General features: G+C 41.7%; 1 protein-coding gene and 1 long non-coding RNA gene across 3 annotated transcripts in view; one reads left to right on the forward strand and one right to left on the reverse strand.

Moving 5' to 3' along the window:
* Nucleotides 1-9,220: 9,220 nt before the first annotated feature.
* Nucleotides 9,221-22,996, forward strand: part of LOC147633237 (uncharacterized) — a 35,308-nt gene continuing 21,532 nt past the window's right edge. The window contains exons 1-2 of the long non-coding RNA XR_015267086.1: nucleotides 9,221-9,681; nucleotides 9,980-10,053. This is a non-coding gene — a long non-coding RNA (uncharacterized LOC147633237). The remainder of the gene's footprint in view (nucleotides 9,682-9,979; nucleotides 10,054-22,996) is intronic.
* Nucleotides 12,095-22,996, reverse strand: part of LOC147633238 (serine/threonine-protein kinase BSK5-like) — a 39,276-nt gene continuing 28,374 nt past the window's right edge. The window contains exons 7-10 of one of the 2 annotated variants that reach the window (XM_086806260.1): nucleotides 15,824-16,012; nucleotides 15,503-15,667; nucleotides 15,307-15,364; nucleotides 12,095-12,705 (exon numbers count right to left, since the gene is read on the reverse strand). In XM_086806260.1, the coding sequence (XP_086662386.1) occupies nucleotides 12,527-12,705; nucleotides 15,307-15,364; nucleotides 15,503-15,667; nucleotides 15,824-16,012 (591 nt within the window). In that variant the 3' untranslated portion in view covers nucleotides 12,095-12,526. Of the gene's footprint in view, nucleotides 12,706-15,250; nucleotides 15,365-15,502; nucleotides 15,668-15,823; nucleotides 16,013-22,996 lie in introns of both variants that reach the window. The other variant, XM_086806259.1, reaches the window with a different exon arrangement.

A 22,996-nucleotide genomic window follows, 5' to 3' on the forward strand; every position in this document is an offset into this window, starting at 1 on the left:
ATCAAACATTTCAACAAGATAATTGTGTTGGGTTGCACCCCCTCCATGTCGACTGTTTTTAAAATAAACACCTCAAGCTCGATAGTAATCCTTGGGTGATCCACATGTCCAGTGATCCATATCTTTGAAGGAAATAATATCCATGTGCATAAACAATATGCTACAAAAAGAAGGAAATTATTTATTATATGGATCATTTATTTTTTACTCGAAAGAAAAACAAACAATTAAAATTTTAAAATATCTAAAGACTTGCAATGTAGTGGGTAATTCTCATTTACCCCATGGATTTATCACCAATTGTGTAAAGGTTGTGACATCTACTATTAAAAATGTGTTCCTTTCACATGAAAATATCACTAATAAATCTTCGAACTTATACGTTATTACAGCTCTTGCAAGATTAACTTTGTAAGGGGCTGGAAGAAGACATTTTTAATGAAAAGAGCATCCTTGAAAATTGAAAAATGTACCTCATATCCCTTATGACTTATCCCAGTTGAATCACATGCATTTTGAATATCAATAGCACTTAGAATATTTAATAGATCCTCCATCACTTCTTTCACTAATGGTAGCTCGGTTCTTCTTCTACCTTGGATATCATATAATGACAAGGATGTCTTTTCAAGTCGAGCAAACTTTTATGAGCTCCAACACATTTTTTAATCCATCTAATAAGAAACACTTAACATTTCAATGAATAATTAGATTTAAAAACTTTAATACGTCAAAGTTATAATTTAAAAATCATAGATTAATTTCTTTGAATACTTACTTAAAGGTCAAGATTCTTCCCTTTCGAGTGTCACCCCTGAGTGTAAGGCTTTTAATTAAAGACAAGGCTGCAAACCATTCATCTATAATTTCATAGAAGTTTCACCACCATGATTCTCAAAATCATGCCCTTAGCAAATTCATTAAAAAAAAAAGGAAAGCTGGAATGAAATCTTGATTAGTGCCTATCACACTAGCATGGCATCTACATAGTGAATATGGCAACACAAAAATCCTGCTTGTTCTTTTTCACATATAAAGTGTTTTTCGTATGACTGTTTTGAAATCCCTATCCAATCAAATAGGCATGAATCTTTTGGCACCAATCTCTATGGGAGCGTGTTTCAAGCCATATAAAGATTTATCAAGCTTGCATATCTTTTGTTCTTATAAGTCACCATTCAAGAATATTTTTTGAGGTCATATTGGTGCACTTTCCATCCATGATGGTCTGCTAAAGCAATAACAAATTGGATAGTGTTCATACGGGAAGTGGGAGCAAAGGTTTCATAATCAATCTCTTTCTGTTGGGTATAACCTTTTGCAACAATTTGATTCATGTTTTTTCTCTTTATTTTAAAAACCCACTTAGTACCAATAGTTTCTTTGCCAAATTGTGGATCCACTTAATCCCAAGTACCATTTTTTTAAATGGCATGAATTCATCCTACATGGATTTCACCCAATTTGGATCTTCTTGAGCCTCTTCAAAAGATCAACTTCATCTACATCATGTAGAGAACTAAGAAATGCAAACTTAGCAATATCTATTGAAGACATTCTAGTAGTAGATCTAGTTCTACTTTGTAAAGGAGCAAACAGTTTAGTATCCGTGCAAGGTGCCCAACAAAACATCTCTAGAGAATTGACATAGGCATGCTTATCAATTGTCGTTCATGTTTTTCTCCATCACTCGACTGTGCAATAATTCTCAACAACTGAAATCGATAAATTATCTAATTGTTTGCAGGTCTGATAGTTGTATCTCTGATCGTTCAATTTCAAAGTTAGATTACTTGATTCCACTTTTTCTAATCTGCGATTCTACTTTTTCCAATCGCCCGATTCCACTTCTTCCATTTGGCAATTCCACTTTCTAAAATCATCCGATTCCACTTTTTCTAATCAGTGATTCTCTTTTTTCCAATTTCCAATTGCCCGATTGTGCTATTTCCAACCCACGATTCCACTTTTTTCAATTGCTCAATTCCACTTTTTTCGATCAACGATTCCACTTTTTCTAATAGAAAATTCTACTTTTTCCCATCTCTTGGTTCCACTCTGACTAATCGATGATTCTATGTTTTCTAATGGACGATTCCACTTCTCCAATTGACCAATTTCAAAGTCAAATTTCTCGGTTCCTGATTTCTCCAATTGCATGATTTCACTTTTTCTAGCTTCTCGATTCTACTTTTTTGATCATCTGATCCAATCACCCAATTTCATCGGTGATCCAAAACTCTATTGGCAATTTGATTTTTAATTTTCAGCAGCTTGTAGATTATTCAGTTCAAGATTTCTTTTTGTATCTCTCCTTCTCAAATCCAACAATAGTCAGGTATGGCCAACAACTCCGCAAATGATTTGTTTCATAAAGAAGCTTGAGAGCTTGCTTCTTTCCATTGATTGAAAATGGCTCCTTTTATATGAGGGAGGTGCAACAAAGCTTAGATAGCTCATGTGGGATATTTGACTAGGTGACTTGGCTCTAGCACCACTCATTTCAACATAGCAGCCAAGGATAAGGACAAGAAATTCCAACACAGAAGAACAATTCAAATAAAACTTATGAGGCTAAGGGAAGCCAAAGAAGGTGACTTTTTGGTATTGTAAGAAGATCAAACACATAATTGAAAGTTTTTCCAAACTTCAAAACAAGGAAAAGAAGAAAAAGGAATTAAACAAGGGTTCCAGTTATGCCTCTGAAAGAAAGAGGAATCTAACAATAAAAAGAAGAAAAAGAATTAAACAAGGGTTCTAACAATTATGTCTCTCTGACAATTAGGCTTTAAAGAAAGAGGAATCTGCTAATGTCGTTGTTGCCTATGAAGATGCATGACTTAGTGAAACTGTCTCTGATAGTTGGTTTCTTGACAGTGGTGCTTCTAAGCACATAACTTCTCAAGGAATTGTGGTCAAACATATGGAGACTGCACAAGGTGTTTACATTGTTACATGTGCCAATAGTGCCTCTATCCAAGAGGAGTATCCTTATATGTAATGATTGTAGCTTGTAATTTTTCAATCTTTCTCTCTTGCACCTCACCACAAATATGTATGTGTGATTTTTTCTCACTGTAAAGATTTTCTACTTGTTTCTATGCTTGAGATAGTTCCATTATTGTGGCTTGTTATTCTTTGAGCTTACTATGCTTGTTTGAGATAGTTCCATTATTGTGGCTTGTTATTCTTTGAGCTTACTTTGGGTCATTTTGAAGCATTGTAAGTTCTTATGTCAATTGAGAGGATTTTGGTCATTTTTGAAGCATTGTAAGTTATTGTGTCAATTGGGAGGATTTTTGATGCTCTGTAAGATAGGCTTCTTGGGTGCATCCTTCCATTATTGTAGCTTGTTGTTATTCTTTGAGCTTACTTTGATCATTGTAAGTTTTGTGTGAATTGAGAGGATTTAGATGCTCTGTAAGATAGGCTTCTTGGGTGCACCCAAGTTTTACTTGTATTTATCGGAGATAATGCTACATATTTAGGCTTGTAAGCTTTGCCATTCTTGAGTTCCAAGGCCAGATACACTAAGTTTTTTACAATATCCCAAAAGGACCGGCCTCTCCATCACCAACATATCTTATAAACTAGATAGATCTTGAAATGGAGGATATGAACGAGACATATGATCTTTAGGGAAGAGTGAACCTTCTCCCAAAGATCAATATTATTTTGGTTTCCCTCCATTATAACTTTGAAAGTGTTTGAGGATTAATGAACCATTTTTGATAATCTTCTCTCAATGATTCATACACTTCATTCACATGAATGTGAAGATCAACTTTTTTGTTGTCAGTGTTGTAATATCATTCAAAGGAGGCATGTTCTAAAGACAAACACTTTTTTTTTGAGGTGTGGTGATTGGAAGGGTTATATTTGCTCGACAAAAAATGGATTTGTTATTAGAGGAGTAATCATGATTATATTTGTTGTAAGAGGTTATTAGAATGAGATATAAGGAATTTAAAAATTATTTTTAGTGATAGGTAGGTCTAAAAAGCTCATGTACTGTTAAAATAACAAAAATAGAGTTTTTTAATTAAAAAATTTAAAATTTAGGGTTTACATAGACCTCCGTGAAGAAAATTACTTTAGATGGAGAGTTGGAAGATACTAATGTGAAAAGGTGGAGCTATGGAAGTTATTGTACTGGAATTAAGTAATGGAAGAAGAGAATAGTTATTACCAAAGTAGTTGTAGAGATTATTAGAAAGAGAAGGTGAGAATTAATTGATGTGGAAAGGATGAGTTACAGAGAGTCTGTAGTACAATGGAATAAATAATTAAGAAAGATGAGGATTAGTCATCGACATTACAATTGTAAAGGCCGATAGAAAGAGATATAAGAAATATAAAATTGATTTTTGGTGTGATATATAGTTATGGAGTTTACTTTTGATTTAAAAAATTAAAATTTTACGATTTTTAAAAAAGTCAATTTTTAGGGTTTAGGGTTACACGCATAAGTAAGTTAAGTTGATAGGGATGGTAAGGGATGTTGATGTGGAAAGAAGTTATGGAAGTTTTTTAGGGTTACCCACATGAGTAAGTTATGTTGATAGGGATGATAGGGATGGTAGGGGATGTTGATGTGGAAAGAAGTTATGGAAGTGTAGGAGTGGTAGATTAGGAAAAGTGATCATCACATTACAATTATAAAGGTTGATAGAAAGAGATATAAGGAATATAAAATTTATTTTTGGTGTTGTATATAGTTAGCGAGTTCATTTTTTTATAAAAAAGTAAAATTTTGAGATTTTTTGAAAAACTCAAATTTTAGGGTTTAGGATTACCTGCATGAGTGAGTTGGTTTGAAAGGGATGGTGGGGGCTGTTGATGCGGAAAGAAGTTATGGAATTTATTATAGTGCAGGAGTGGTGGAGTAGGAAAGTGTAGGGGCTAAAAAGTGGTGGAGTAGGAAAGTGTAGGGTAGGTGGTGGAATAGGGATGTGTAAGAGCTAATAAGTAGTGAAAAGGGAATATATAAGGACTAAAAAGTGAAAGAATATAATAGTTTAGGGGGACAAATTAGTAGGTTTGTCTACTACATGGGTCCAAGTTTAGCTTTTTATAACCACTTCTACTTTATTCACTAACCTAATTCTTACTACAAGGCCTTTTTTGAGTCCAAATTTCCCCTAATGCCGCCTTAAGATGTCCATTCAGAAAGGTAAAGTTCACATCAATCTACATTACTAGCCACTTCTCATGAGCATCCAAAGCTAGTATCATGTGAATGGTGGTCAATTTAGCTGTGTCGAAGTAAATGTCTCCTAAAAGTCAAATCCCGCAACCTATGCAAAGCTCTTTTTCACTAGCCATGGTTTCTACTTCTCCAGTGTAATATCATCAGATATGTACTTGGTCTTCCAAAACCACGAGCTTCCAATGAACTTAGGCCTCTCTAGACAATCCATAAGAACTCAAGTGTGGTTCCTCATGATGAAGTCTCTGCATGCCCCCCTTTTAGTTTGGATCTATCTCTACTTCAAACTTGTTGGCTCTTACAACTTCATTATCTCAGCCATCAAGGCCACATTGACAATCCTCTAACCTCTCTAATCGACAAACAACTATTGGCTCATCTTCAAGAGCCAAGGGGGGTTTCCGTTAAAATGTTGCTTCACCCACTTTAGATATGGAACCTTTTTCATGCTTCAACAAACCTATGTCCTTGTCTTCAAATTCAACCTCATGTGGAATGGGTGCAGGCCTCCCTTTTCCCATTAAAGCAAGAGCCTCGGTATTACATCTGGTGGTTGAGTCTACTGGACTACATCTTCATTGATGGTGGATAAAGTGAATGGAGCCTCGGTATTACATCTGGTGGTTGAGTCTACTGGACTACATCTTCATTGATGGTGGATAAAGTGAATGGAGCCTCCTCTTCCACTTGCTGATGATGGGGATTTTCCAAAAACACCACATCATGGCTAACCACTATCTTCCTTGCCTCAAGGTTATTAAGTTTGTAACCCTTTTGACTCCATATTGTACCCTAGGAGTATAGACTTTTATCTTTTGACATCCAACTTGGTCCTTTGTTGTGAGTCTGGAACATGCATAAACAATCACATCCAAATGTTGTTCTAAAGTATGACACTCAAGGCTTCTCACCAGATTTTATTCAGAGAGCCACATTCCCTATGCCAGATCTTTGAGGCAGCAGACCAGCGCATACTGGGGAGATTCATTCTAGACATACAGCGCCACAGAGAGACATTATTACAGGCTCAGACAGCTCTAGAGGGGGGCGACAGACACAAATTACTACATTTTTTCAGAGATCCATCCCCCTCCCAGCCCCTACATGGCAGGGAATTACTCTCCAGAGAGCAGAGACACTCAGAGCCCGCAAGAGACAGAGGACACCTGGCTTTCGGACACCACGCCTATACCAGAGAGAGATGACAGAGATCAGAGCTCAGTTTCACAGAGAGGGTGCGGAGCGACTGGCTCGCTTCACAGCACACCCATGCATGTTCTTCAGGGAGCTGTGGACACCCCCTTCACTGATGTATACCATTTTATACCCCCAGTATGGTACAGGATGGAGCTAGCTAGGTTGCATATCATGATTGTATACTCCATGCATATAGCTTTGCATTCTCCTAGATTTAGCTTTTTAGTTCAGTACTTTTTCATTTTGTTGGGATGACAGAGGATACCCCATACAGGTACTCCGATTTGTCTCATAGACCGAGTTCGGTCTTTTGGAAGACGTTAATAAAATCTTTCTTTCTTTCTTTCTTTCTCTCTCACATGGGCAGAGATTACCAGATTTGATCTCGTAGGTCCTTGATCACATCAAAAAGCTTCTTTGCTACTAGTAGCTAATTCTCAAGGTTCTATATCCTTGTCTAATTTGTAGTTTCGTACTCGTTATATAACCACCCAAGCCTCTAATGTGGTAGTCAAATGTTGAAACATAGTCATCACTAAATCAGTGATGCTCGTGACAATGCCACACATATAAGTATTATACATGTCTTCCTTCTCTACACCAAAGCAAGAGTTGGATCTAGCAGTGGGCAATGGATCACCCGCATCCTAAGTTGGACCTATTTTCATATCAATCCTAGTAGTTGTTTCCCACAACACAGAAGAATCCATAATAGACCTTATCTTGAACTTCTAGAGTATAGTTGGTTCCATCCAACTTCCCTCGTTGAACTGTTGCGGCTATGGATTGTGTCAGATTGTCCCAATTTACCAAATCTACTACCAAAGAACCACTTGCCCCCAAGTTTGTCTATAGTTTAAGTTGTAAGAATAGCATGGAAGAATGGATTCAAGTAGAACATTTCTACATGGTGAACATGACTAGTAAAGGACTCATGATAGTCTAGAGCAAAATCACCAAGGTGTAGACAAGTGTGTAGTATGGGATATAAATATCGAGCCTTGTTCTAGGAGTTTAAAAGACCCTCGAGACATGGAAGAGATAAATGAATGGACTGACTTTGGAGAAAAGTAAGTTAATCAAATATTATGTTTGATTTTAGAGTGACGAAGAGTAGGATGATTTTGATATCGTACTCCTTGAAATTCCAAGTTTTTCGTGACATTTTTCCTTGAGAGTTTGTCATCGAGGATCATGATTCCTAAGAAGGGGAAAGAATGTTACGACCCTTACAACAAGTACATGCTCAAAAATCATGGAACACACTGGGACACACACTGGAGTACGTGAAACCCAAAGGTAACATATGATTGTACATCATCATTTATGAGATTTAAGTATGAATTGGTAATGTTTGTGGGTGATAGTATCGATTGAAGGCCCAATGATGTTGTGTAGTACAAGGATATTGACAGGGCCACAAAGGGTGCATGAGTATGGTGTGTAGCCAAGAAGGTACAAACTAGACGTTTGAGGTTAACTGATATATATAATGATTGGGGTGGTGGTTCAACTATGTATGCTATGCTAGGGTCATCATTTTACCTTAGGTAGCCTAAAGCAAAAAGGTAGGCAAGGATAGAAGGCCACGTGGCAACGCAATAAAATAAAGAATAAAATAAAAAGAAATGCCAAAAAGGGAGAGAAGCAGTGCAAGGAAAGCAACTCTCAGAGAATAGGCCTACGTTAAGTTGTCAACTGCTTGATGAAAGATAGCTCATGGGAGTTCAAAGTGCCAACAATTGTTGAGAAAACGCGCCAAACCAGGTACCTAGACAAAGGTCTTCGAGCTCTTGATCTTGTATATATACTTCACCGGATAAGTTGTCTTGCTTGATGAAAGATAAGTTCATGGGAGTTCAAAAAGCCAACAATTGTTGAGAAAACACGGCCGAACTGGGTACCCAGAGAGAGGCCTTCCAGCTCTTGGTCTTCACGGGATACCATAATAGTTGTGAAGTGCTTGATGAAAGATAGCTCATGGGAGTTCAAAGAGGCAAAAAAAATAAAAAATAAAAAATAAAAAAAATCTTTTATATAAGTTGTCGACTGCTTTTTGATGAAAGATATATAGCGACTTTAAAGAGCCAAGACCTCGACTCCACACCCAGCTTTGATCGAATTTGCGGTACAAGGCGAGCGGCACTTTGGGAGACATGGGGACCTTCGTGCCGATTGTCGTGGCCTTCTGTTCTGGGTGCCCCTCCCCTGCCTATGAAGACCATAACCCAAGGTCACCATCTCACCATACCGCAGATCATGACAGACGGGATCATAACTTCGACAACAACGCTTCATGCCATTGCCTGTGGTGCGGGGCATCCAGCTGCTTTCTTTCTTGCGATCACTACAGTGAAGTATGTGATGAAGAATCAAGATTTTGTGAAGGGGAATAGGGAGTGGTTAGGAATGGATGGGTTGCTGCTGGCGCTGTGCTTTATAGCCGTGGTGGCGGGCTCGGGGGAGAGCTTGGTGATGCATTGTGCAGCTCCAGTGTAGAGCCAGCAAGAAGGAGAAGGAACTACTCAGAGAAGCAGTTGTTTCAGGAGGAGTCTGAAATGGCCATTCTCGTTTTTTCCTTGGGTAGCCTAACATCCTTGCAAAAAAAGCTAGCAAGGATAGATGGCCATAGCCAACAGTAGGACTCTCTTCTAAGGAGAGAAGCATCGCCAGTGCAAGGAAATCAACTCATAGCATAGGCTCATCGCCACCTACAACCTCTTCAGATATTAACCCAAAATCGCCATAGCAGCTAGACTCTTTTAAACAATATCAATTCTCAGCCCTTCTCTTTTGTAGCTAACTCATTAGACCCTTGTTTATCCCCATCGCCCCTTCTCCCTCCTCTCCCTCCTACTCAACTCTTCACCTGCAAAAAATGCAAACTATGATGGTTTATCTCGAGGAGTTATGGGAAGAGGTAGAGGGGAAACTATAGCATTGTTGGGTGCTCATGACCAAAAGCGTGATATTGTACATATCTCACAATCTGTACACTCCAAGAGGCAACATCCTTCCTCAAGCATGTCCTCTTTAAGCTTAGCTATTTGGTCAAGTTGCCTTGATAGCCGCTTGCAGGAGAAGCTTTGCTTGCATCTTAATTTGGTTTTTATTTTGAAAGTTTTTTCTTTTTTCAGATTGCGGCTTTGGTTACGAGGTTGAAGATAACTCGTGTGCACCGACAACGGTTATAGCTCTACATTAATCAATGATTGGGAAACAATATCACATGAGACTCGTCGCATCATCAACTTCAATATCGTAGGCTAACAAAGGTATCCTATTTTCTCTCTTTTATATTCGAACAAACTAATGACCACTTTCAACACTGAAGGTGTATCTTTGGTCCACTTTCAATGCCAAGAGTGTTATTTGGGAAACAAGGGAAGGTCACGTTTGTTTATGTTTATAAAATTATGGAGAGGCTTGTGCCAACTCCCTGCCATACTTTATGTATGATTTTTTTTTCACTCGCACAAACAAGTACAAAATTCGTATGATTTGAACAACATGTAACTCAGATTCAAATGTGCTAACCAATTTGTAATTATCCTTTTTGCGAGATACTTCAAGATCTCCATCGATCATAAGAGTAGGCATGCCATGTAGTTCATCGATAACAAACGTGCCTCTAGCACCCTTTCCAAGTATGTTTACAGATTCATGCTCGTTTGATCACTTTAAGATATAAGTAAAACTGCACGGTTGTATATTTCTTAATTTTGAACTTTACCTTTGAGATATGTCAATCAAAACTACCAAACGTTTGTTATAGGTAACATGGCAAATTGAAACTTGAAAAATACATGCCTACAAGGCAAGACGTGTTGCTGAAATTAGGACTTCAAGAAAAAGAAAACAAATGTCAATGCCAAAAGCTTCCACGTGGTATAATGTGGAGGTGTTATGTGAGCAATGGCATTTTGAGTGTGATATTGTTACTGGCAACATTGCACTATGTCCTGGATGTGGCATGTGTTCATTTCTGATTTGAAACAACGCTTTATCTTTGAATGTTCTGTGTTAGTATGAATTCAACTTGATGTTTGTTCATGCACACTTGTGCACTTGTCCAAGCGGATAAGGCTACCGAAGCACTCTAGTTGGAAACTATCACAAACATCTCCTTCTTCATGTTCTTGCATGCAGGCTGAGTAAGGGTTAGGGTTAGGGCTTACAACCCTTACAAAAGGAAACTACTAGGACCACACAAATAGCCCCATAGCCACGACACATACCCATGCCCACACCCACCCATCATGACCTATGATTATCATCTTCTGCATATTATACCCATTCACATGTGTCACACGCACCACAACCAAGCCAACGCTCGTTCACTCATGAGTTATTAGAAATCAAGGAGGTGATGGAGGAGGAAGAGACAACTCGATCTAATCCACCCACAGTTCATCAAAAAAGAAAGCATAGAGATAAGTCTTTTAGTGCCATCATCAATACCTACCTAATTGCAAAGCTATCTCCTTGCTAGGCTATATATCAAAGATGCCCTAAACTTCCATGCATAGATTGAGGATTCTATTCTTGTTGCAACCTATTTGATTGATATGCCATATAGCAAACCTATTTGATTGATATGCCATATAGCAAACCTTCTGGCACACAATTGTTTTCTGACACTCGTGGTCACTAAAAGTATCTAAGATATATGAAAAAAAAAACTTTGAATTAAAGGAATATTTACATAGATATTTCTACTTCTTGACTGAGGATCAAGATATTTACATAGATATTCTTACTTTAACTTTGGATGAACTTCTTGGATGAGACCTGCTCATAAATCCATCACAATTGAGGTCTGGCAAGACACACGACATGTTTTTGTTCATGCTGGGTTTTACGAAGGTCCTTCCGTGATGCTTGTGTACATATTTGTTCTTGTCATGTAGAAACGTGTGTAGCATGCTTCTACTAATTCAATCCGTGTAAAGTATAAGAGAAAGAGAAAGCCTGATACAGTAGCATAGTTAGGATGAACCTAAGTAATTATCAAACATTCTTTAGGATAGCTTTTCCTATCTTATGTAAATAGATTTCATGTTCAGAACTTTCAGTGGAAAACTCCGACTGTGCCAAAAATCGGCACAGATGGGAAATGGCTGGCCAGTTACGAGATTCCATCACGACCCAGTTAACTTGGGCGTGGGAAAACACACCATCGAGTGCACACAGTGTGAGGTATCTACATCATAGTTCGATGCATTATTGAATACCAACAGTACCTTAGTTCATTCACAAATGCCTGCACAATGATGTATCTGAGCCATAGTACAATGTATTCTCAATATCAGTACCTTGGACATGAGCGCAGGCGCGCACATGTCTCTCTCTCTCTCTCTCACACACACACACACAAAATGATGTATCTTATCATAGTTCAATGCATTATCAGTATCAGAATCACACACAAATTGATATATCTCATTATAGTTCAATGCATTATAGTATCAGGAGCACCTTAGAAATTTCACAAAATAGATCTAGTTAGTAAACCAACCCAAATGGCAAGCTCTACATAAGGAAGGGCGAAGAGCAAGAAAGGAGCTGATGGCTTGCTCCACTGCTGCAGTGTAACAATAGCAAAGGTGTAAAAACGCCTACGACATGAAAGCGGAATGTAATGAACATCCAAAGAGAATCAAAACCCTGCTTAATTGACGATAGAAGGAAGTAGAAGTATTGTGTATGGCTATCATATATATGTATAGAAAAATGCTGAGGTGAATAGTTACATATAGCTCATGCATGCTCTTAACAGAAACATCCTGAATGCTATACTGTGCACCAAACCACTTCAGGTTGGGTCCAGCAGCAGTTAATTGATAACCCTCAAAGTTCCTTTCTCTTGTTAATAAGCTCTGCTGCATGAAAAGATGATACTACTTCCCTTTTGATCCATTGCTATCTAGCCATAAACTCCTGCTAGGGTGTGCAGCACACCCCCCAGATAAAGACTCCACATGCTCAAAACAATGAAAAGGGAACACTGTGCAAAGTAGATGGGTTTTCACCTTCGTACCATGCCTTCTTTACAGAGAAGTGCTTGGTCGCTGCGCCTCGATAGCCTGCCCTTCCCTCATCATCTCCTCTGCATCTTCCTTATGCCCAAGCTTTGTGAGGGCTGCAGCTTGCAGATAGAAAGCTGTGGGCCATTGTGGGCTTATCGTCAAGGCCTGCATTGCATCCCCGAGAGCAGCATCCGGCTGGTCTGTTAGCAAAAAGGCCAGACTTCTTCTTGCAAGGACAGTGGGCGAGACCATTGACCCCAAGTCGATAAACTGCAAAACAGAAATTGCTTGTGTACATGCAAAACCACCATAAATATAAATATTTATCAACATGAAATGAGATTCATCATAACCAAATGTGGTTCAGCGTGAGATGCAGCAACCCTAGAAGCTACAACGACAAAGAAATAGAAAAGATTTGGCAAGGTCATTGGAACAAAGCATATGATTGACTAGTTCGACGAAGCACTAGTGGGCTTTGGCCATGTGTACCTCTGCTAGGCTGCAAGCTTGCTCTCTGTCAAAGAAAAAGGTGGCTGAGAACCTCATCTTTTGAGAAATGAGATGATGATCCCTCCACATGTCCATGGAACATGTCCTCGATCCCTCTTTGCATGCTCCTCCAAGTTTTTGAATGTGATTCCACGAAATCATGGGTCTGGGATGCTGTGCATCTCTGAGATATCCTTAGACAAGTTTGTGGGCATCTAGATGCAGCTAGCTGTGTCAAGGTTGTGATGAGGACATCCGCAGCCTAGTACAGGTTAACAAGACTAGCCTCCAGCTGATTAACATAGGGGCAGGGTTAAGGCATCTAACGGGGAGGTCTACTGGTTGATAAAGGCAATTAGACTAAATATAGCACCTGGTTATATGGTGGCTATAGAAGTCAGTTTAGGGCTTACTTATGGCGATTGATCATTGTATACTGGGCTCTTGGCCTAGCACAGACTACTCCGTGCGACGAGAACCTCAGGGTGCGTCCTGGTGCATGGAATGCTAGGGCTTACTGCATGTGTTCCAGTTATGTCTCTAGATGCCTCCGGATCTCAAGCTCTGAGATGAGCTAACCTGAGGTGGTTCAGCTAGGTGTTTCCCCAACATTGGTATCAACACCAGACCTGATCACTCTGATGCTTTCCAAGAACGGTAAGATGGTCTAGACAGTGTTCTAGTTTCCTGACTTTCAGTCTTCGTGTGGGAATCTCCACCAGTGGCTTCATATGGAGATCTAAGATTGTGCCTTCAGATGTGTCCAGCAGGTTCAGGTGGAGGGGATCAGGAGGTTCTAGCAGAGGAAGGCTGATCGACTAGTTCTTCCTAAAAAGCAACCTAAGCAAGGTAGAATAGAGCAGCAGCCAGAGCACCCCCAGATGGGCATGGAGAAATACGAATTTTTTTGGGTGATTTTGGCAGTATAGGTGTGTGTTGCTCAAATAGGCTAACTTGCCACACGCTTTTGGGCTTGGGCAGTAAACAATCAGGAAAAACAACTTTGCACTAATCTTAGCTTGTAGCTCCAGTCATTTGCCTTAGTTTTGCCAGATTGTGTTCAGCTACAATTCAACCCCGCTTTGCTTCCGCAGTTGCTAACCACGCAACTAGAAGGCAGCAACTTAGGAGGTTGATTTTAACTTTTGATGCTTGTGTTCTCAGGGGCTTCACCAGTGTAGCATGTGAGTTCATCAAGAGGGGTATATTAAAGTTACATAATTACATTTACAGGAGAGGGTTTTTAACCAATTTTGAAAAAAAACCGTGAGTTTATGAAGAAAAAGGAGTCATTTTATTCACAAAAGTATTAAGTGTAAGGGGTTTTTTAAATACTCCTTGAATGCACGTGATACATAGGATTTCTTCATAGTGCACCCCCCGAGCTTATGTTTGAGAACTTCGAGTTGGTTAACACCACGATTTAAAATGCAACAAAGAAATCTCAGGAGAATCGGCAACCGCATTGTATGAGTTTCTCCAAGAAATCCAGCAACCACAGTAGATGGTATATATCAGATGAAAGGTGAAGGTGGTAAGCAAGTTTTCAAGCACTCCCAACAACAACCACCATCCTACTTTGCTCATGCATTGAATTGGCTACTCATGGGGCAGAACAGCCCACTTTTCACCAGTATGCTCAGTTCTCAATTGTGCAACCGGGATAGCCACAACTTCCTATGGGTTTTACTATCAGCACAGCCAACTCCTACAGATTCACTTGTACCTAAGCCCTTTATGCAATGATTGTATGCAATTGTGCTTGACCTCTAGAAACAGGTGGGGGAATTCAAATCTCATCTTCTGAGCCAAATACGGCCCAGGACATGAAATCAACAATATCCATACAGAAAGCTTGTCTGACTAGGTGTGAATGCCATCGGGTTCTCCCCAGTCATGGAGCGCACCCTCTTGATGAAGGCAGCACTGAACCCTGTTTTGTTAAAGCAAAGTGTGGATGTCAACATACCTCTCAAGGAAGTGTGGGCACTAGGAAGTCTATACAACATTTGATGAAATTGTGTAATGACACATGTAGCCTTGTCATCCAAGAGTCACTTGTAACATTTAGATAATAGCTTTTTGGTATGGCTCTTTGTTTTTGTTGTCCAAGCCTACATTGTAACTATATGATGCCAACTTCCCCTGCTGAGCAAAAGGGGGAGTGGTGAAGGGGAGAAAAGCTCCCGTTCACCATTCATCAGTGTCTCTGGTTGGTCCCATGGTCCACTGCATCCTTTGTGCAGGTAGCAGCCGATCTTTCATTCATCCTTTAAAATTACATTCCAAATTCCAGCCAAATAGCATCTACACGTTGTCATACCTGCGTATAGCAGTCAATTGCAGACTTAAAATCCTTCTCTCTAAATGCGCTATCACCTTTCTTTTTGGCAGACAACATGTCTTGCATCTGCTTTGTCCACACTTGAAATGAGAGCTGCGTTTTCACAAGCCAACAACAATCATAAGCTTCTATGTAAAGGAGGACTTTAGCATTATAAGCTTCTCTAACCCACATCTTTGCTCATGATAAAAGGTGTATTTACACGGCATTGGAAAAGAAGTGAGAAGTGACCTCGTTTTCTGTGCCTTCGTCATCCTTATATCCTGTTTTCAGCATTAAGTCATATATGGTTGTCAAATCGTTCTTGGAGCATGCCTCCCACATTGCAGACATTGAATGACTTTGAGGTTGGATGGTCTCAATTCTCTTAATGCCCATTAAAATGTGTGAAGGCACCTGCCATAAGCCCACGTATAAATAAATTGTATTTTAAAAGCGAATGATAACTCTTTATGCCTTAGTTAAGACTAAGAAATTGCCAAGAAACCACCACATAAAACATAGGCACCACCCTTGCATGATCACCCCATAATTATATAGAGAAAAACTAACCTCTGCCTGTTTTTGGAGTGCTGCAAGGGACGTTACAAGGTTCCTTGCACTTGGTCTCTCTCGGGGTTCGAACTGAAGACACCGGGATGCTAAGCGAACAAGCTCAATCCCATCATCGTTTGAGTATTTCCCTTCCAGGTATGAATCCATAAGTAAAAGCATATTTTTACTCCTAATCAAATCAAGAGCCTGAAATCGCCCAAAAAATAAATAAAAAGCATATTTCAGTAAAAAAGAATCAATGTGACTTCCTCGTCTATATGAAGCATCTGTGTTTCCAACTTCTATGAGCATCATATTTAAGTGGGGGAAAAAAAGACTAGAAAATTTGGTTCTTCACATTGTTCATGCCTTCCCTTTATATAGTGGAAGACCATGAACTAGCTCATCGAATTCCTCTCTGATGACAAAAACAGATGAAGGATAATGAATCTTGTAAATCAAAGAGAATATACACCAATGGAAAGCTCAAGTTATTTCCCAAACTTAACAAAAACCAAAGTGCAATCGATAGTCTACTCACAAAGCTTCAAATCATCAACTTCATGATGCATAGCATAGACTATGTGCTATGACACACCCCCTCTCGTCATCAGCAACCAAGAGGAGGTGTAGGTCCACACATAAAGCTATGTCCACATTTGTCCACATTAGTGGACAAATCTTCGTAAATAAACCACCATACTATGTTTTTATCACTTCTCCAAAGGTGAAGGAAAGACCTAGCCATGATGAAGGCTAGCACTAAAGAGAACACACACGCCGCATGTGGTAGCTGGTTAGGCAATTGCACCACTTTGGATAGAAAGAATCAGCATAGACCAGCTGGCCGGAACTTACACAAAGACTCCGAAAGAAGTCTTCATGTCTGCTAACACGGCAAAAAGATATATCAATGGAAAGACCAGGTTATTTTCCAAACTTAACAAAAACTAAAGTGTGATCTTAACTCCATGAGACTCTACTCACAAAGCTTCAAATCATCAACTCCATCATGCATAGCATACTCTACGTGCTGTGACATCCCCACCAATGGAAAGACCAAGTTATCTTCCAAACTTAACAAAAACCAAAGAGTCATCTTAACTCCATGAGACTCTACTCACAAAGCTTCAAATCATCAACTCCATCATGCATAGCCTAGTCTACGTGCTGTGATATACCCACTTACGCCATCAACACCCAAGAGTAAGTCCTAGTTTGTGCATAAAGCTATGTCCACCGACCTAGACGATGCTGCCGCTCACCTCCTCATTTAGTTCCCGACGAGATGGACGATGTGCCAACCCCCCACGCTGCCGAGGAGATTCCTTCTTGTTGACTATGGCTGCCTTAGATGCCTTCCTGTTGAGGACGGTGAGTTCTTGGAGATCGTGGCACCACTCCGCGTTTGTGTGGTCTCTCACCATACACGAGGTAGTGGAGCGGTGGTCCTCTCTTTTCCTCTCAGCATCGCCCCTGACAGGGATGACAGGGAGTGGGATTGCGAGTCTGCCTCCTCCACCATTAACTCTAGGTGATCTCCATCCACTTTTGGGCACTGGCCCGCATGGAGTTAGCAAGCTCTTGCCTTTGATGTCAAGATAGAGACATTGACACCCCGAGCTTGGAGATGATATTGTATGTGTTCCTCCATGTGGCAGTCATGGTTCCCTTGAGGCCCTTCCTCCATGTGGCAGTCATGGTTCCCTTGAGGCCCTTCCTCCCCTTCCTTTATTGCGACGGGTGGAGCACAAAGCAGGCGTACCACAGGGCCAGAGCAGAGTGGAGCTTTATGGAGAACAAGCTCAGGGATCACCTGGTCCGCATTTGGCCCCAGTCAAAATGTGATTATTCCCCTCCCAAACCGACCCAAAGACCCTCCGTGGAGAGGGTGTCTTACTCCCCCCCATCCTTGGTTATGCGGATCGTCGCTTGGAATGTTCACGGGCCCTACTTCACCATCATAGAAGAGGAGTGCTTCTCCACAGGAGCTTCAAAGAGCCTGTGCCAATTGATCTTTTGTTCCTACAGGAACACCACCTTTCGGCAGGGAGTACCCGCAAATGCGGGAAGATTTTTCCTGGACGCAGCCATACCTTTTGGTCCCTAGCTTTTGGCCCTAAGGGGAACTAGGGAGGGTGAGGGCAAAAGGACAAAAGGACCAGATGTATGAGAGATCAAAGCAAAACAACACAGCATGAAATAGGTGAGTGAGTCTATATATAATGGTGAGTGAACATATGTACAAGAGCCCTCTGATGTGAGGAGACTCTGAGTAGTAGACCACTACAGAAGCAAAGAGGATGTCGGAGATGAAGCATGGTTGGTAACGAAGGGTCGCGTCGATGTGAGGCAAAGGCACTCCGTGAGGTGGTCGGTGTTGAAGGCCCGCGTCGGTGGATGCAGAGGCACGCAGAGGCACTCCGAGGTGGTAGTGACCAGCGGAAGCTGAAGTGATGATGATGTTCATGATGATGCAGACTCTGGTAATAAGGGTGCTGCAGTACTTGAATGGTGATGAAGAGCAAAGAGGGCTGCCGTCCCGAGTGGTGCAAGCTCTGGTGACAAGGGTGCTGCAATACCTGAGGGGTGGTGAGGAGCAAAGAGGGCTGCCATCCCGCGTGGTGAAAGTGGTGCAAGCTCTGGTGACAAGGGTTGCAATACCTGAGGGATGGAGAGGAGCAGAGAGGGCTGCCATCCCGAGTGGTAAACTATAGAAGAAAAACGATGATAAACTGTAGCAGAGAGTGGGCTATTGTCCCAAGTGGTGTACTGATGATAAAATGCTAAGGTGTTGTACTGTGTAGCAGAGAGTGGGCTGCTGTCCCACGAACTGAAGATAAAAACGCTGATCTGCTCTGTGTAACAGAGAGGGCTGCTGTCCCATGAGCTGATAAGAAATGCTGATGATATGTAGCAGAGAGTGGGCTGCTGTCCCAAGGTATGCTGCTGAAGGAAAATGCTGCAGATATGCTGTCAACAAAGAAGATGTGCTGATGTAGGGCCAGCAGCAGCAGATAGATGATGTGGTATCAGATATGTCTATGAAGTGGTACAAAAGACTGAATGAAGAGGCAATGCTATATATAGTCAAGGGGGCTGCTGGTCGGCTAGTGAAAGGGTAGTCGGCCAGCAGCAAGACACAAAAAAGATGGATAAAATCTAATAAATCCAGAATAATCCAGATAAATCCCCTTTTTATGGCTGGACAAAATGCCATTTTCAGACAGGGTGTGCATTCTAGTCAATGAGTAGACACTTCTGTCCGAGCTGGATTCAAGCATCATTGTTCAGGGGAGGGCGTAGTGGATTACAGTCAAGGTTATGGAGGGTGGGTTTCCTCAATATTTATGCCCCAATAGGGTGGCGGGGCGGACTGAGTTCTGGACCCAATTGAGACAAGCTCTTCCCTAGGCTGATTTTTGGTGCACAAGTGGAGATTTTAGCATGCTCGAGAACCCAGAGGAGGACAAGCAGGGGGAGGCTTGGATACAATCACTGGGAGTGAGTACACGGCTTGGAAGGAGTTGGTCCTCTCCCTACGAGGACATGATTGGCACTTAACAATGTTTTGCCAAACGCCAAGAAGCCTTTGCTTCTCTAGTGACCAAAGGATGCGGGACCAAACCTCTCGTGCATTGATAGATTTTGTGTGGATAAGTGGGCTTGAAATAGAGATCTCCATAAGAGTCGAAGAGATTTGAGAGGCTCTCACTTTTAGACTGGGAAAGGCAACAGCGTGCTCGAATTTGGACTTTAGGAGATCAACATCCTTTTATAGAGTGCACCTCAGGACCGACTCACCAGGTTCAGAGAGCAAGAAAGGAGTCTCCGCAGGGACCTAGCATCCCTCCAGGTGCAGGAGCAGACCCTAGACAGTCCGTGGGTGGAGTCTCAGTTGACTGTGCAGGCAACCTGCACAGAGATTAGATCGATTGAGGAGAGGTGGTTGGAGTATTGATACCATGCCAAGGTGGTCACCTGTGATTTCTTTGAGACAGCAGGCGAAGATGGCCTGCTGGTCTCTCTCTCTTTCTGCGTCATTGGGATCTCATGGAAGACAGTTTCATGGCTGCCTTCAATGAGATCATGGCCTCAGGTCAAATGCCAGGGAGACTCTCTGAGGGGCTGATTCCCTTGATTCCGAAGGAGGATGGTGACCGTTTGGAGATTTCAACAGTGGCGCCCCATCACCCTCTTAGAAAACACTTACAAAATCCTTGCCAAAGCCATCAGCCGTTGACTGTAGTCTCATCTCCCCGACCTGATCCATGGAACCCAAACCAGCTTTATCCAAGATAGGAGCATCCTGGATAACATCTTCACCTTTTGGGAGGCGACTGCAGCCATAATTCACAGGGAGGACATGGTTGTTCTTCTTTTGGATTTTGAGAAGGCCTATGACAGGGTTGATTGGGCTTTTCTAGAGGGCACCATGCTGGGGATATTTCTGACTGGATGGATTAGAGGCATCTCCGCCCTAGATTCGGCAGCTCACAATCATGTCCTCATTGAGGGGGCCTTGGGGGACAGGTTTCCGATCTCCACATCAGTCAAACAAGGATGGCCCCTTCCTCTTCCTCTTCGTGGCGGAGGCGATGAATAGCTTTCTCTCCATGCAAGAGACAGGACTCTACGGTCTCCGCCTTCACATTAGATCCCAGGAGGAGTTACTTGACTCAGAGTTTGCAAACGACAAAACTGCCTACTGTTAGAGGGCAACGGAAAGATGTAGACAAATGACAAAAACGCTGAAGCTCCAAGAGAGAGATGAGAGAGAACAACAAAATGCTGATGCACTAATCCTCAAGAAAAGAGTGGATACAATCAGCCTATAGGCGAGGAGTGGACTCCGTAGGCAAAGGGCTAAAGGTGCTCACCAAAGTGATCAAGAAACAATGATCAAGAATGATGATAAGTGGGGAAGAGGGCAGCATATATATACACTCCTATATGAGCTGGCCGACTACCTCCTAGGCTCCTACACGACCTGAAAATAGGTAAAATACCATTAATAAGGATGGGCAACCCACATCAAAGGCCCATAAAATAGGGGAAAAATATGGGAAAAATGGGTGAAAATATGGGGAATGCCGGAGCATGGAAATGGCCCCTGTAGGCACTAGAAAAGCCACCAACAGGAGATGATATATGCTAATACCCCCTCTTAGGTCTTGGGGGTGGCCCAAGACCCAAGGAGCTACCATGAATGCCAATAGTTGACTGAGATAATCCTTTGGTGAACAAGTCTGCGGCGTTGTCCTGGAGAGGACAATATTCAAGAATAATGTCTCCCTCCAAGATCCGCTCCCCACAAAGTGGTACTGGATCTCTATATGCTTGGTCCGTGCATGAAATACCGGATTCTTAGCAATAGCCAAGAAACTCTGGTTGTCGCATGAGATAAGGGTAGGCTGCTGTTGTCGAAAACCAATCTCCTTAAGTAGCCGCCGCAACCAAATCACCTCACAAGCAGCTAAACAGGCCGCTCAATACTCCGCCTCGGTTGATGAAAGCGTCACCGTAGGCTGCTCTTTACTCGTCCATGAAATGGCTCCAGATCCAAGAGTAAAGCAATACCTTGTAGTAGATTGTCGGGAGTCCGCATCTCCAGCCCACTCGGAGTCGCTCTAGCCACGTAAAGTGGCCCCCTCTCCATAGAAAATGCTGAAATCCTTGGTACCTTTCAAGTACTGCAACATGTGGAGTGCTACTTGCAAATGAGTGTCCAAAGGTTCCTGTATGAAAGCACTGAGAGTTCCCACCACAAATGCACAATCAGGCTGTGTGTTGGGCAACCAAATCAAGGAACCAACTAGTTCCTATACGGAAGTGTATCTGCTACTAGATTGGGTCCAAAAGAGGAGTGTTTGATGCCGGGATCCATGGGGGAAGTGATGAGCTTACAATCTGACATCTTGAAAGCCTCTAGCAGCTCTGTAACATACCGCTGATGAGAAATGAATATGCCATTTGAGCCTTGAAAAATCTCCAATCCAAGAAAGAAGTGAGGCAACCCAATATCAGTCATCTCAAAATTTTTATTTTTATTTTTCCGAAAGGAGACTTCTATTAAGTATGAAAAATTTTTACAAAATGGAGATTTCACACCAAGAAAGGTGGAGATCTCAACCAATTAGGAGCCCTGTGCTGCCAATAGAGTCCCGAGTGAGAGGACGTGAAAAAGATACCAATGTCCCACTCTCTCATAAACTGGCCGCGCTTCCTCTCCGCAGCCCTCGAAGATCCCTGGATTCTGGCCCAGGTAGCCATGATGGTGTGAATAATATCACTCCAAATCCTGCAAAGCTCAAGGAAGCGAAAAATGCAACCCCCTCAGGTTGCACCTTGTCTCTGTGCAGAGACCGCAAGGGGCAGGAGCACCAAAGAAGCAATGAGGAAAAACGCAGGTACAGCAGAATAAAACGCAGCCAACTGATGATCTCCAAAAGAAAACGTTCCTAGAAGAGGGAATAACTTCGCAGAAGAGGGCAGCCAAGACCTTGGGCGATTGATAACATGTTGAGTTGCACAATGCGGAAGCAAAACAGAGGAGAGAGGGAGATTTGGCAAAGAGAGATTGATGTCAGACAACAATATACTTGTGTTATAGTAGCAAGAGGTTTACACAAGGCTTATACTCGCCAAGGATGGGTGAAGACAATCATGCGCTGAGAATGAATGGATACAACAAGAGGGGAGAGGAGCCTTTATATAAGGAAAACTTTAATTTCCCACATAACACACGAGATGCACATATTATAACAGCACCTGCTGTACAGCCTCTATACCTGCTGCCGTAAAAGTGCCAGCTTCTGGAAACCCTATTGTACCTGCAGTACTTGCTAGAAACCCTAGTGTACCTGCAGTATCTGCTGGAAACCCTCCTGTACCTGCAGTATTAGCTGGAAACCCTACTGTCCCTGCAGTACTTGCTGGAAACCCTAGTGTACCTGCAGTATCTGCTGGAAACCCTACTATATCTGCAGTATTAGCTGGAAACCGAACTGTACTGCAGTACTTGCTGGAAACCCTACTGTACCTGCAGTACTTGATGGAAACCCTACTGTACAGCTTCTATACCTGCTGTACTTGTTGAAAACCCTACTGTACAGCCTTCTGTACTTGCTATACTTGCTGGAAACCCTACTGTACCTTCTGTACAGCCTATTGTACCACCTGCTCTTGCTG

Source organism: Cibotium barometz, chromosome 12 (genome assembly GCF_041138505.1).
Source record: "Cibotium barometz isolate CiBa-2024 chromosome 12, ASM4113850v1, whole genome shotgun sequence".
NCBI classification, from domain to species: domain Eukaryota; kingdom Viridiplantae; phylum Streptophyta; class Polypodiopsida; order Cyatheales; family Cibotiaceae; genus Cibotium; species Cibotium barometz.